At 51.1% G+C, this 13,172-nt stretch overlaps 1 protein-coding gene across 4 annotated transcripts in view; it reads right to left on the reverse strand.

Annotated features, from left to right (window-relative positions):
* Positions 1 to 305: 305 nt before the first annotated feature.
* The window catches only part of IGFL1 (IGF like family member 1), a 32,794-nt gene continuing 19,927 nt past the window's right edge, over positions 306 to 13,172 (reverse strand). The window contains exons 1-5 of one of the 4 annotated variants that reach the window (XM_017952545.3): positions 2,830 to 3,300; positions 1,750 to 2,517; positions 1,388 to 1,441; positions 1,032 to 1,275; positions 306 to 718 (exon numbers count right to left, since the gene is read on the reverse strand). In XM_017952545.3, coding sequence (XP_017808034.1) covers positions 715 to 718; positions 1,032 to 1,275; positions 1,388 to 1,441; positions 1,750 to 1,774 — 327 coding nt within the window. In that variant the 5' untranslated portion in view covers positions 1,775 to 2,517; positions 2,830 to 3,300 and the 3' untranslated portion in view covers positions 306 to 714. The other 3 variants (XM_031659135.1, XM_009194790.4, XM_009194789.4) reach the window with 3 other exon arrangements.

Raw genomic sequence — 13,172 nt, forward strand, 5'->3', positions numbered from 1 at the left:
CTCCCCACCCAACCTGGGCTGCTCCCGATCCTGGGACTGGGTTCAGGGAGCCATGGGGTGGTGGAGGCTAGTGTAGTAGGGTGACCTCTGTCCCAGGGGTGGCCAGGGCCCTAGTCACCAAGCACGAATAACAAAATAATAAATTTAAAAAATAAATGGAGAAAGAAAAAATAAGTGTGTGCATGAGCAGAACAAAGGAAAAGGCCAAGATGCCGCAGGGTGACAGAGAGAAGGGGCCCCACATCACCCTTTGTGACACCTTTCAACCGTCCAAACTCTCTAATTCATGAATTCTACAGCATTAATTTACAATGTACATAAATTTATTATGGTCCTGTGCTTTGCTCCTGGATAGAAGAGAACTTAAGGGAATGGAAAATCTCACAGAAGGGTGAAGGGTTCCCCAGCCAGCCTTGGGGTGGTGCCTGGTTGATGTTAGCCGTAGGGGTCATCACGAAGTGTCAGAGTCCCTGGGCCCCCATCAGCACATGCATCTCACGCTGTCCAGAATCCTAGAAGGGGACCTGTGGGCCTCCTCAGGGCAGCTGCAGGGTGGACCTCAGACAGGTCACAGAATGAGGTGGGCAGCTGAGTGTGTGTTTCTCCTGCCCCAGAACAGCCACTCAGCATCCCAGATCTCAGGTAACACCAGCCTCTTTCTCCAGGCCCATCCAGGAAGGAGAATCCAGGAGTCATCATTCCCCTGATGTTCCATCAGCTGACAATGGAGAGAGTGACAGAGAGACACTGAGCAGGACAGAGATGGCCGGAGATCAGGGCAAGACTGAACATGGGCAGAAAGGAGGACAGGAGAGCCAGAAGGAGAGCACAGTGGGGTAGAAACAGTGAGATTCTGAGAGGGAAATAAAAACAGATGGAGGAAGAGACACAGGCATAGGGAAAGGGAGAAGTGGATTGAATAGAGGCAGAGGGCAGAGACAGGGAGACAAGGAGAATGGGGCCTCCGGCCAGGGCAGAACAGGCATGCAGCTCCCCTACACCCACAACCCCATGGAGGGGACAGGACTCACCTGCGACAAAGCCTGTCATCCGAGGTCGGGGCTGAGTCGCAGTTCTGGTTTATCAGCTTCACCATGAAGGTCCAGGGGCAGCACTGCTCGAAGCAGACTCTGAAGGTGCAGTTTCCACACCTCTGGGTCCTGGCCAAAGGCACGACGGCATCATCATAGCAACAGTGCTGCAGGGGGTCGTAGAACTTGTCTCCACATCTCATGTGTGGCTGGCACAGCATCAGGTAGGGAGTTATGGGGGCCACTGGAGGAGACAGAGCTGGTGAGATCCAGGTGGTGGTGGCAGGTGGGTCCCAGCCTGGGGTCCCCTGGAAGGTGTACCCCCCCCCCAGCTTCCCAAGCCCTCCTGGGCTCACCTGGGGCTCCGTGTGAGCAGAGGATCCTGGAGATGAAGAAAATGGCAAAGACAGCTGTGGGAAAGGGAAAGGGAAGATGGGGTGAGTGGACAGCCACAGATATGACTGGCACCGACATTTAGAAGAAGATTGGGTGGAACCAGGGCTCGGTATGGCTTTGAGCAGTTCAGGAACTGAAAGAGGGCTGTGGATGGGGCTATTCTGGGAACTGTGGATGGGAAATTGCTGTGAGCAATTCACGCCTGGAGATTTGGCTGGGCATGGCAGCAGGGATGAGGTGTAGTTTGGGGTGGGAAGCGAGCCCTGATGGTGGCTGAGATGGGAGATGGGCTCGAGTAGGAATGGGGTCCTGTCCTCCTTACCCAGGATGCAGCCTCGGGAAGCCATGGATCTGGGGTGGCTGCAGTGGAGTGAGCAGGTGATCAGCAGATCTCAGCCACTCCTTTTATCCCACATTTCTAGTGGAGCTGGTGATGTCATAGCATGTCCTGCCCTCCTGCAAGTCCTGCAGAGACAGGCTGGGTCTTTGGGCAGGAGAGGTGCCAGGCAGGGTACGTGTCATTGTAGCTTTAATCTCACCTTTGTTCTCAGGAGAGAAGCGGTGTGCCCGTCATCTTCCCTGTGCTATGTGCCCCAGTGTCATTCCCCACACTGAGCCCTCCTGCAAATAGGAAGGTGCAGGATGCTCCTGGCATTAACACTCTCCCACACTCACACGTCCGCACAGCAATTCCACTGGATCCTACTGAGCTATGACTTTCCCCAATTTCCTTGGGACATTGCTAACCCATGACATCTTTCCAAGGGGGCCCATTAGGTCCTGACCTCACAACCGAAATGCATGGTCAAGAATCCAGTAACTGCTCAGTCACCTGGAGTTCATGGCACTCGGGTGGGAGAGACTGTGAAACTCAGGCACCTGACTTTCACAGGTTTGGAAAGTGGGAGTGGAGCTGGCTGGACCCCCGGGACTCACACTCCTCTGGGGGCTCTTCACCTCCTTCTCTGTCTCATTAATGGTCATTTATCCAGGACAGGTCCACTTGGAAGCCCACATGCCCCAGGCTTTGTGTCAGACACTGGTGATGCAGTGCTGAGTAGAAAACGCAGTCAGTGTCTTCATGAAGTTCCTGACAGTGAGAGGAGAGAGAGAGAGAGAGAAGGTAGGAGAATAAAACTCCTGATTTTGGTTGTTTTGGTTCCTGTGTTCAGTGTCATTAGCACTCTGAAGTTCTGGTGGAGAAATTCCACAGCCCTCCTGAGATTCTCAAAGGCCTTTTTCCTTAATGTGCTTTTTCAGAGGGATGGGTTGTGATTTTCCCTGAGAAGAGCCATCTTGGGTCAGGATGTGAGGACAGAGGGGAAGGAGCTGTTTTGGGTCAGTTCTGTGAGCCCCTCTGAGGTTCTGCTGGAGTTCCTCAGCTCAAGCTCACAGGCCACACCTGGCATGAACAAGCCATTCTCCTCCCGGCCAGGCAAGGTGACCTGTCACCCTCTAGGCACCATGGCTGGGTCCCAGCAAGGCATGGATGTCATCAGGTTTGTGTGCGTGGAAGATCCTGCATCTGTGTTCCTGGGGAGCATGGACAGGGGGTTCTCTCTGGAGGCAGGAGACAAGGGAAGAGGTTGCAGCAGAAATGACCTCAATAAAGACCAGAGTGCTCAGCACTACCTTCACCCAGGGCAGAGCAGACCCTGCTTCCAGCACCATCTCCCTGTCTGCTCCACTGGCCTCCATTCCTTGCCGCTGTGGGTACAGCAGTGTTTTCCAGCACACAGATTAGTATGTGCTAGTAGTGTGGAAAACCAGTGCAGCTGGGCATAAACAATGTCATTTTTAATTTTTAAAAAAAGGGTTAGAAAATGGGGCAGTGTGCATTTACCGGAATGCTGTGCTCAACTGTTGATGACACTCTTTTCTTAAAAAAAAAAAAAAAAAAAAAAAAAGTTTATTTATTTATTTTTGAGATGGAGTCTGGTTCTGTCACCCAGGCTGGAGTGCAGTTGCACGATCTTGGCTCACTGCAACCTCTGCCTCCCAGGTTCAAGCGATTCTCCTGCCTCAGCTTCTGAGTAGCTGGGGTTACAGATGCCCGCCACCATGCCCGGCTAATTTTTGTATTCTCCATAGAGATGGGGTTTTACCGTATTGGCCAGGCTGATCTTGAATTTCTGAACGCAAGTGATCTGCTCACCTCAGCCTCCCAAAGTGCTGTGATTACAGGTGTGTGCCACTGTGCCCAGCCTGTTTAGGACTCTCTTATTGGGACTGTGTGTATTCCAAGTAATGATAGAATATTATTATATTGTTCTGTCATGATATTATTACATGATAGCATAGCATATATCTAGAACTAGATATCTAGTTTCTGGAGGGAGTCACAGTCAAATGGTTAAGACACTTGGGAGCACAGAAGCCTCCAGGATCATCTCCTTCTTCTCTAAGAGTCACTGACATGTCTCCCCTTTGATGTTGTCCATAAAGGGGTACGGTTTTCAGGTCCTTGGTTCCAGGCATTTTCTGGGAGGCTGCAGTGGAGCCCTGCACTAGGTCTTACTGTCTCTACCAAGAAGAGGCAAGGCTGCCTGCATAGGAGCCAGAGTGAGAGAGTACAGCACCTTCCCCGGGGCAGGGGCAGGGTGGGCATCTCTGAGGAGGGAGGAGGCCAGCTGCTCTTCCTGGCCTGAGCCTGGTCTCTCAGAGCAGCTGAGTCAGCCCAACGTCTCAAAGGTGGAGGGAGATTTTAGCAGAGCATGGGGGCCTCAGAGGCTGGGACAGTATGAGGCCAGTGGGCGCCCATCCGGGGCTCCCTGGACACTAAGAGCCCCTGACTAGACATGATGAGGCTTTAGAGTCAGTCAGCCCTGGGTTCAAACCCTGTCCCTGCCCCTTCCTAAGATGTCAGAACAGGCTGTGCACACAGCCATGTCCGATCCCGCCACCAGTCCCTCAGAATCCCCCTCAGATGCCCAGTCTGGGGCATCCATGTCTGCCCATGGGTCTGTCTTCTGCCTGGGGGCCCAGCTGTGTGAGGCGGGACCAGGATTTCCCGGTAGAAGCCTGTTCTCAAGTGTCTAGAGAAGATCCCAGGTGTCTGGACAGTCAGTGTAAAGCCTGACCTCAAATGACCTTCGCTGTCACTCTCTCACCCACTTCCTGGATCCAAGCAAGACACGGGCTGAGGTTCTGCTGGTGGTTGTCAGTGACACAGGCTGGGCCAGGAAACGCCGGTCTCCTGACCTCCCACCCAAGGGCTGCCAAGCTCCCCAGGCCTGGCCCCTCTGGGAAGTGTCTGTTCACAGACACTCTTAGAGGACACCCAGGTCTGATGTTCCCAGGGCTCCCGGGCAGGGCTGGCAGATCTCGGCTTCTGGAATGTGAAACCCCAGAGGATGTTGGCATTTCCTGCTGTCAGCAGCTCCCCCACTGCTTGCCCTTTTACTCCAAGAAAAAATAGAAGGAATCTCCCTCCTGGCAGCTTCGAGGTTTCCTTTCCATCTGCCCTCAGGGAAGCCCTGCAAGGAAACAGGCAGGAATGAGGTGGAATTTCAGGTGTGCAAGTATGTCAGGTATGTAGAAGGAAGGCCGGGTTTCCCCAGGCCGGAGGCCCCTCTGCTGCTGGTTGACAAAGAGGAGTCCGTGTGAGTCATTTTCTCCAAACACAATGTTGGGATTTCAGAAGCTCCCTGCAAGGGGGTTTCTGTTGACCAAAGCCTGATCCCTGCTCTGGCAGGATCCTTCACACGATGCAGACCAGTGAATTAAGAGCCTCCACATCATAGGAGGGGCTGGAGGAGAGGCCCCAGGATTTGCTGCCAGGAATGAAGCTAGAACAATTTACCGAGCGGAGACTCAAGATCCGGATGCTGGTTCTGTGGCTAGAATAGTGTCTCAGCAATTCAGGGCCATCACCTGGACATGAGATGTTCCTGTGGCTACACTGAGAGACACTATGGCTGTGCTGTCCAGAGATTCAAATGCATCCAGAACCCCAGCTGCAAGGTCTTCTCGGAAGGAAAGCATGAAGCTTCCAGCCTCTGCAGACCAGAAGGTCCTGAAGATGTAAGCTGGATCCCAAGTGTCCACACCCACATCCTGCACACCCTCCCTGGCTCTCACTGCCCTTGGCTTAACACAGCTCCTTGGGAGAGCCACAGCATCACCCCTGCTTCTGCACCCAATATTCCATCCCTCTTCATTCTTCATCTTTCACCCTTTGAAATCTTCTTGAACATCAAGGCTGAGATCAGTCACCTGTTACCTCCTGATAGCACCGTGATTGTCATTTGCCATGCCCTTATCATGGTTCTTTGTGGCTTTTCTGTTAAGGCAGACACGCAAAAGTCAGGTCTCTGCTGTGGTTTCTGATCGTCAACAGGAAGTGATCAAGTCTTTTCAGTGACCAAATTGACTGAGGGATTTATTGTTAGTTGAACCAGAGCAGACTATTCAGCACCAGACGTCTGGACTGTTCTTTTTCTTCTCCCCCAACACTCTCCACCAATAAAATACATATTTTTCCTTAACTTTTCATGTGTGTATGTGTGCGTGTTTTCAAGTGTACAATTTAGTGGCATTTCACAATATTTTGCAGTTATCTGTGATAATGTGGGCAAAAACTGTATAATTATTTCCAGACTCTCAAATACATTATGGCCCCAGGACAGTTAAAACCACACAATCTCCCCTGTGAAAAGGTTTTTCCTCCTCTGCTCCACAGGAATTTAATCTTCTTCCTGTGTGAATGAATGTGCTTGTTCTGAGGAGAAGGAAGGAGGGTTCCTCTGAAAAAAGTCATTTGGGATCCAAATCTGCAGATATTCCCCTTAGGGAGGCTGACACACTCTTGTCAATTTTTGCTTTCCCTTTTCTTTGTGACTGTGTGTAACCCACGTGATGATGTCACAACTGTTTTCCCTAATAGTTTCAGCCAAGGGATTTATAAACGTAGTAAGCTGGAAGGCTCTGAGTCTCACCCATCCTTAGCCTCTCCTAGCAGGTGGTTGATGCTGTTGGCAGCCTGGGCTCCTGCAGCCCTGCATGTGGCTGTGTCCTGTGTTGGGAGGGCTAAGCGGGGAAAAGGTGGGCTGTGGAATCCAGCCTTAGACATTCCTCCATGCATCTGACTCCGTAGGGCACAGCTGAGAAGCAGCGTCACAGGGAAGCCCTGGGGCTGTCTGGTAGAGAGGGAGGTTTGAAGACCTGCAGGCAGCAAGTCTCACCAAGTCACCATGACAGGACAGACGGGTTGAGTGAGACACACCTTGAACATAGGACTTTCATCATCAATTCACTTTTTTCATTCATTCATTTAATACACCCTGTACACTTACTGTGTGCCAGTCGATGCTATGGCCACAATTGTGACTTAGTTCCAGGTCCTGCCCTCCTGGTTATCATAGTCCAGGGAGGACAGAGACACCTCTCCAGTGATGACCCAGGGTGAGTAAGGCTGGGAGCAGTGCCCAGGGTACCAGAAATGGCTTCCTGGAGGGCACCAGAAGACAAGCATTGGATGACTCTGGCTTTCCCACCTTTCTTCTTGCCCAGAGTTCCCAGAATCACTGTAGAATGCACTAGAAATGCATATTAGTTCGTTTTCATGGTGCTATAAAGAATGACCTGGGCTGGGCATGGTGGCTCATGCCTGTAATCCCAGCACTTTGGGAGGCCGAGATGGGCGGATCACGAGGTCAGGAGATCGAGACCATCCTGGCTAACACAGTGAAACCCCGTCTCTACTAAAAAAACACAAAAAAATTAGCCGGGCGTGATGGCGGACGCCTGTAGTCCCAGCTACTCGGGAGGCTGAGGCAGGAGAATGGCATGAATCCGGGAGGCGGAGCTTGCAGTGAGCTGAGATCGTGCCACTGCACTCCAGCCTGGGCGACACAGCGAGACTCCATCTCAAAAAAAGAATGACTTGAAACTGGAAAATTTATAAAGGAAAGAGGTTTAATTGACTCACAGTTTTTCATGACTAAGGAGGTCTCAGGAAATGTACAATCATGGCAGAGGGTGAAGGGAACGCCATGGGGGCAGGAGAGAAAGAGAGGGAGCAGGGAACTGCTACACACTTTTAAACCATCAGATCTCATGAGAACTCGACCACTATCACGAGAACAACAATAGGGAAATTGCCCCCATGATCCAATCACCTCCCACCAGATCCCTTCCCTGACACATGGGGATTGCAATTTGAGAGGAATTGTTTGGGGACACAGAGCTAAACTATATCAGAATGCACCGTCCTAAGAAAGGAATCATTGCCTGAAAGTGCCTGGGCTTTGTTTCTATTCTTCCCAGAGAATGCAACAACTTGAACTAAAGAGAAACTGCCCAGGACAGCCCTGGCCTCATTCCCATCCCTTCTAGAGGGGGTGTCCAGTAACACTTGCCCAGGGCATGTCCACCACACATAAAACCCAGAGCTCACTGCTGAGTCCTCAGCTGTGGTGCAAGTGGGGCAAGCACGGGAGACTCTATCTGCCCTCGGCAGTGCTCCTGAGCCTTGGGGGACCAGTGAGTCATGAATCCTACGCTTCCACTGTCCCTTGCTGCCTGTCTGTAAGTAATTAACTTGCTTTGTCAAACTGGCTGTGGTTGTGGGTGTTCTGTTCGCCACACTCAGTGTAGTCAGAGTACAGCCCAAGATGCAGTGGCTGAAGTGTTCAGACCTGTATTCCGGGTGGTTAGCGCAGTGGTGGCCTTTGCCATCCTCCCTGCAGTGGGAGTCCTCCCTTGGGATTGGTAACTCATGAGTGCTGCAACTTTGGCAGAGCAAGGGGGATCCAATCTGATGAGCCCATGGCTTACCAGGTGGGCTGTAATATGAAAATGTTTGTTCTTTGGCCCTCTTCCTATTATGACGCTAAACTTGGAACTTCCTAAGTGATAGGAGTGTCTTTTGTTCTTCCCAATGAGCCTCTTTCAGATCACACAGTAGGAGCTCAGGCTAAAAATATGCCTTAGGGTAGGGCCCCCAGGTAGCCTCAGCATCAGGGCAGTAACCAGAAGAAAGACCAAAATATTTGAGGATTAGAGGGAAGGAACCTTCAGTGTCACCCACTAACCTCCAAGAAAGGTGACGATGGGGAGGCAATACAGACCAAAGTATAAAAACTCTTTTTTTTTTTTTTTTTTTTTGAGACAGAGTTTTGCTCTGTCACCCAGTCTGGAGTGCAGTGGCATGATCTTGGCTCACTCCAACATCCACCGTCCAAGTTCAGGCAATTCTCCCTGCCTCAGCCTCCCGAGTAGCGGGGATTACAGGCGCCCGCCACCATGCCCGGATAATTTCTGTATTTTTTGGTAGAGACAAGGTTTCCCCATTATGGCCAGCGTGGTCTTGAACGCTTGACCTCAGGTGATCCGCCCACCTCAGCCTCCCAAAGTTCTGGGATTACAGGCGTGAGCCACTGCACCTGGCCTAAAAACTCCTGAACAAGAAGAATTGAACTTCCTAGCTGCTGAACACATGGAGATGTGGAGAGGATCCAGAGTCCAGGGAGGCCATGGAAGCTCCCACCATCCCCATCACTTCCCCTGTCCATCTCCCCTTATGAGCCTCGGCGAGATCTAGTCTTTCTTCTCAGTGCTCCTAAGCTACAGGCAGTCCCTAAGCAGGGGAGAGAAGTAATCAGATTGTGATTCAGGAAAATCCGTGTGTCCTTCTGTTGGGAGGAGGCTGGTTGGGAGGATTGAGATGGGAGCAAGAGACCAGGCAGGAGGCAGACGGAGCAGAAATACTCATGCAATTTCCAGAGTCCTGCAGGCCCACTCGCTCTCATGGGTGGATGAGATAAGCACTCACATCCCCGACCCCATTTCTCACTCTGCCTTCAGGCCTCCCCTCTCCTGCAGCTGCCGTGTAGAGCAGTGATCTCCAACATGGGGACTGTGACACTTTTTCAGGTTGTGAACCAATTTATTTGTCACCATGGGTATCTTAGACATTAAACTAGCATCAATAAAGAATAGAGGAATGTGCACACTACAGTATCTTATTCATCGGTGTTTAATTCAACTTTCTTTTGGGCTGTGTGTCAGTCATATAGAATGTGATGTGAGTTTTTCCTAGTGAGTCACAGCCAAACAGTTACTAAACACCAGAAGGAAAAATCCTCTGGGCACAGGCTCACCTCGTCTTTCCTAAAATCACTGACTAGCTGCCCTAGTATGTTGCTCCAGAAAAACAAGTTGAGAGCTCACAGCCTCAGTCCTAGGTCCTTCCTGGGCAGGCTGAGATTGGGCTTGGCATCTGGCCTGCTACAAAGAGGGTTGAATTTAGGCCTGGAGACTAGCCAGTGCCAAGGAGAAGCACATTCCTCAGGGTGGGGTTGGGTTGGCGTCTCTGGGGAGGGAGGAGCCCAGCCGGCCATCCTTGGCCTTAGTCCTGGTCTCTCAGGGCAGTTAAGTCAGGCTGGGAAGAGAAATCAGCAGAGGGAGATGATGACAGAGCCGGGGAGTCAGAGGCTGGGTGGGCAGGAAGGCAACTGGACCAGCCCAGGGCTCTGTGGATGCAAGAGCTCCTGTCTCAGCAATCCTGAGACTTTGCAGTCACACATACCTGGGTTGGGATCTATTCATTTTCTCAAAGGGTCAGATAAGCTCTTTTCTAGTAGCCCTTTCATCTCCCTGTATGGCAAGAACATTCAATTTTGGAGATTGACAGCTTTTCAGTCCTTAGTCACATCCACTGCACATCTGGGCACAACATGTGCTCCCTCTCTCAGCAGCAGAAGGACATTCAAACCACTTAAAACCCAACCCACATGCAGCAACCCTCACCATGGGCCCATGCACAAAAATAGGCAAAGCCACCTGGGTAAGTGCACACTTGCTTCACACTGGACCAAGCCTGAATCCTTCTTCTTGGGGAGTGCTGACACTGGGTCCTATTTTGGTTATAAAATTTATTTTATATCCATGAGCAACTGTGTGTCATTTCTCCTGAAATCCATTACAGTTCCAAGGTGGGGAATTTTCCCAGCAAGCAGCAGGGTCCACTAAAACCCCGTATCAAAATTCCCAAAGAAGCAGCCTGTGCATTCCCTATCCGAGAGCTGCCCACTCTGGGTTGTCACTGTCCAGGGACAGTGGGCCTGAAACTCTTTGAGGACAGGAAGCCGGGCTGCATCACTCACTGCCATGTCCTTAGTTATTGGGGACCCCATCTCTTTCCAGGGTCACAAGACTCTCATGGCTTCCTGGGAAATAAGAGTAAACTCCAACTCTCATTGGTTACATTCTGTCACCCTAGTTTTCTCTATGAAAGAAAGACTCTGGCATAAGGACCCCCTGCAGGTCATAGACACCATCTGGACAGGACTCAGGCACCCCTATTCCAGCCCAGAATCCCCCTTAGTCCTGAGCTGAACCCCTCCAGAGAGGCAAGCAGCCCCTGATCCCAGATGCCCCAGGCTGGCCTCAGGAAAGACTTTCCCACAATCCCAAGTGCTGCTGGGGGACTGAGCTCCTGGAACGCGGCACACAGGAGAGCACTGGGGTTTCCTGCTGTCGTGGGCTTTGCCTCTGGAATAAGTGCAAAAGAGATGGAATCATTATCCGGGTGACACCTGGGTGTGATTTCCACCTGGCCTCATGGAGTCTCTCCCAGATGACAGGCAGGAATTTGGTGGAATGTCAAATGTTCAAAAAGAATGTTAGGAATGCAGATGTCACTGAGGGAGAGGGTTGGGCCTCACCGGTGCCTGAGGGCCCATCCTCTGATATCCGCCTGGGTGGGTGGAGTGCACTGTGTTCCACCTGCACACTTCACACACACAGGCTGGTCCCTGCTACCTGCAACAAGAACTTAGGTGCCAGCCCCTGAAAGAACCGTAACACAAACAGGGCTGAAACATGACCTCCCACACTGCACATTACAAGTAACAAGAAGCAGAGAAAAGCTACAGCCTTTTGAGGACCAGAGACCGAGGGGTTTGTCAAGTCAGAGCTGTGACATCCTCTTTGAGGCTCTGTGGTTCTTGGTGTCTCCAAGCTTCCAGGCACTGCCATGTTCCCCTTGTCCAGATGCAGGTGCCTGCAGCAGAAGCTGTATGTGGTACATCTGGTCCAGCCACAGCCTTGCATGGAGATGGCATTTATGCCAGCTCCTGGAACTGCCCACTCCACCGAAGCAGCCAGAGTGCTTGGCTGTGCACAGTGGCCAGACCCTACTCTTGCTTGCTCACACACCATGCCTGGCTTGCCTGTGGCAGGTGTGGGATCTGGCATGGTAGTGTGGTCGGAGTGCAGTCAAGCCGAGTGGGTGGAACAAGCACAGCAGGCAGGAGCAATACTCAAGGAGTCTCTGGACCAGGCGACAGCCCTGGGTCTGCTGAAGTGCTAAATCTGAAAAATCCCTCAAAGATCAGTTCTTTAGGTTTTACAATAGTGATGTGATGAGGTAGTGTTGGGGAAGTGGCTGGTAGCGTCTTTTGCCTTTCCCTCAAGATGAAGCCAAAGATTTTCTTTTTTTTTTTTTTTTTTTCCAGTTGTCAAATGATCCTTTATTGAAATATTTTCCTTTGTGCTTCTTAACTAGCTGGGCATTCCACAGCACCACTGTTGGTGTCATCTATGATGTCATAAGGGTGGCGGCCATCAACATCACAGTCCACAGACTGGGCATTACCCCGATGTCTTTAATGGTTCCAGAGAGTTCTCTGGCTAAAGATCGGTGCTGGATCTGTCGAGCAATGTCAACGATCTCATCAAAAGAGATATTCCTACTGTTGAAAGGACACAAAGATAGATGTGTACCCGCCCCCCCCGCTACACCCTTTTGTTCTGCTCTCTAATCTGTGCACATACCAGAGATTTCGTAAGTTCTGTGAGCACCTGTTTTTCTGCACGTACCAGAGATTTTGTTTTGCACATACCAGAGATTTTGTAAGTTCTGAGGCAAGGTCACAAGACGTGTTTAAGTAAGATAAAACTCTTGCTGCCATAAACCTGCTCTCCCGCCTCAAAGGTTGAACCGAAATATCAGAAATGGCGGGAACCAATCATAGTTAGCCAAATCGCCTTGTTCAAACACTAGCCAATCATATATCTGATTTGTATAATAACTCTATGCCCACTTTTCTTAGACTATATAACACTGCTCGGAGCTCAGTGGGGGAGCTCTCCTGCCCGTCTCGTTTCGCGAGCGAGTGAGAGTTCCAGGTTCGAACCTGTAATAAAGATCCTTGCTGCTTAGCTTTGACTCTGGACTCTGGTAGTCTTCTTCGGGGAATAAACGGTCTGGGCATAACAAATGGGGGCTCGTCCGGGATTTCCCCCAAGCCCACTAGACCCCCAAGTCAATGGATCTTAATCTGTAGGTAAGCCGGCTTTGTCACTGTCTCTTTGTCTCTGTCTGTCTCCCTGAAATTTTGCGAAATCCATAATCTGTAATCTGTATTGGTCTGTTTTGTAAGTGGCACGGTCTTGGCGGACGCGCTAAAAGACAGCCACTTGGGACTGGTGGGAGATGTCCCCCAGTGCCCATCTGGGGGCCTCCATCCTTGGTTGCCCCCTCTGACTCAGGTCGGAAGTCCGACACGCACTCGCGAAGGCTCATCGTTTCTCGCTGTCTGTCCGTTATTGTTAAGTGTTAAGTGTAAGTCCAAAACGAAACATAAAACCTTTTCTTCCCCTTCCAGGACCGGACCTGTCGGATACTCCCCTCTGCTTCACACTCATTTTCGTCCCTCCTTCTCTTTGTAGGAGCAGTCCAAAGATGGGCAACAACCAGAGCACGCCGCTCTCACTCCTTGTTACCAATTTTAAGGATGT

This window comes from Papio anubis, chromosome 20 (genome assembly GCF_008728515.1).
Source record: "Papio anubis isolate 15944 chromosome 20, Panubis1.0, whole genome shotgun sequence".
Taxonomy (NCBI): Eukaryota; Metazoa; Chordata; class Mammalia; order Primates; family Cercopithecidae; genus Papio; species Papio anubis.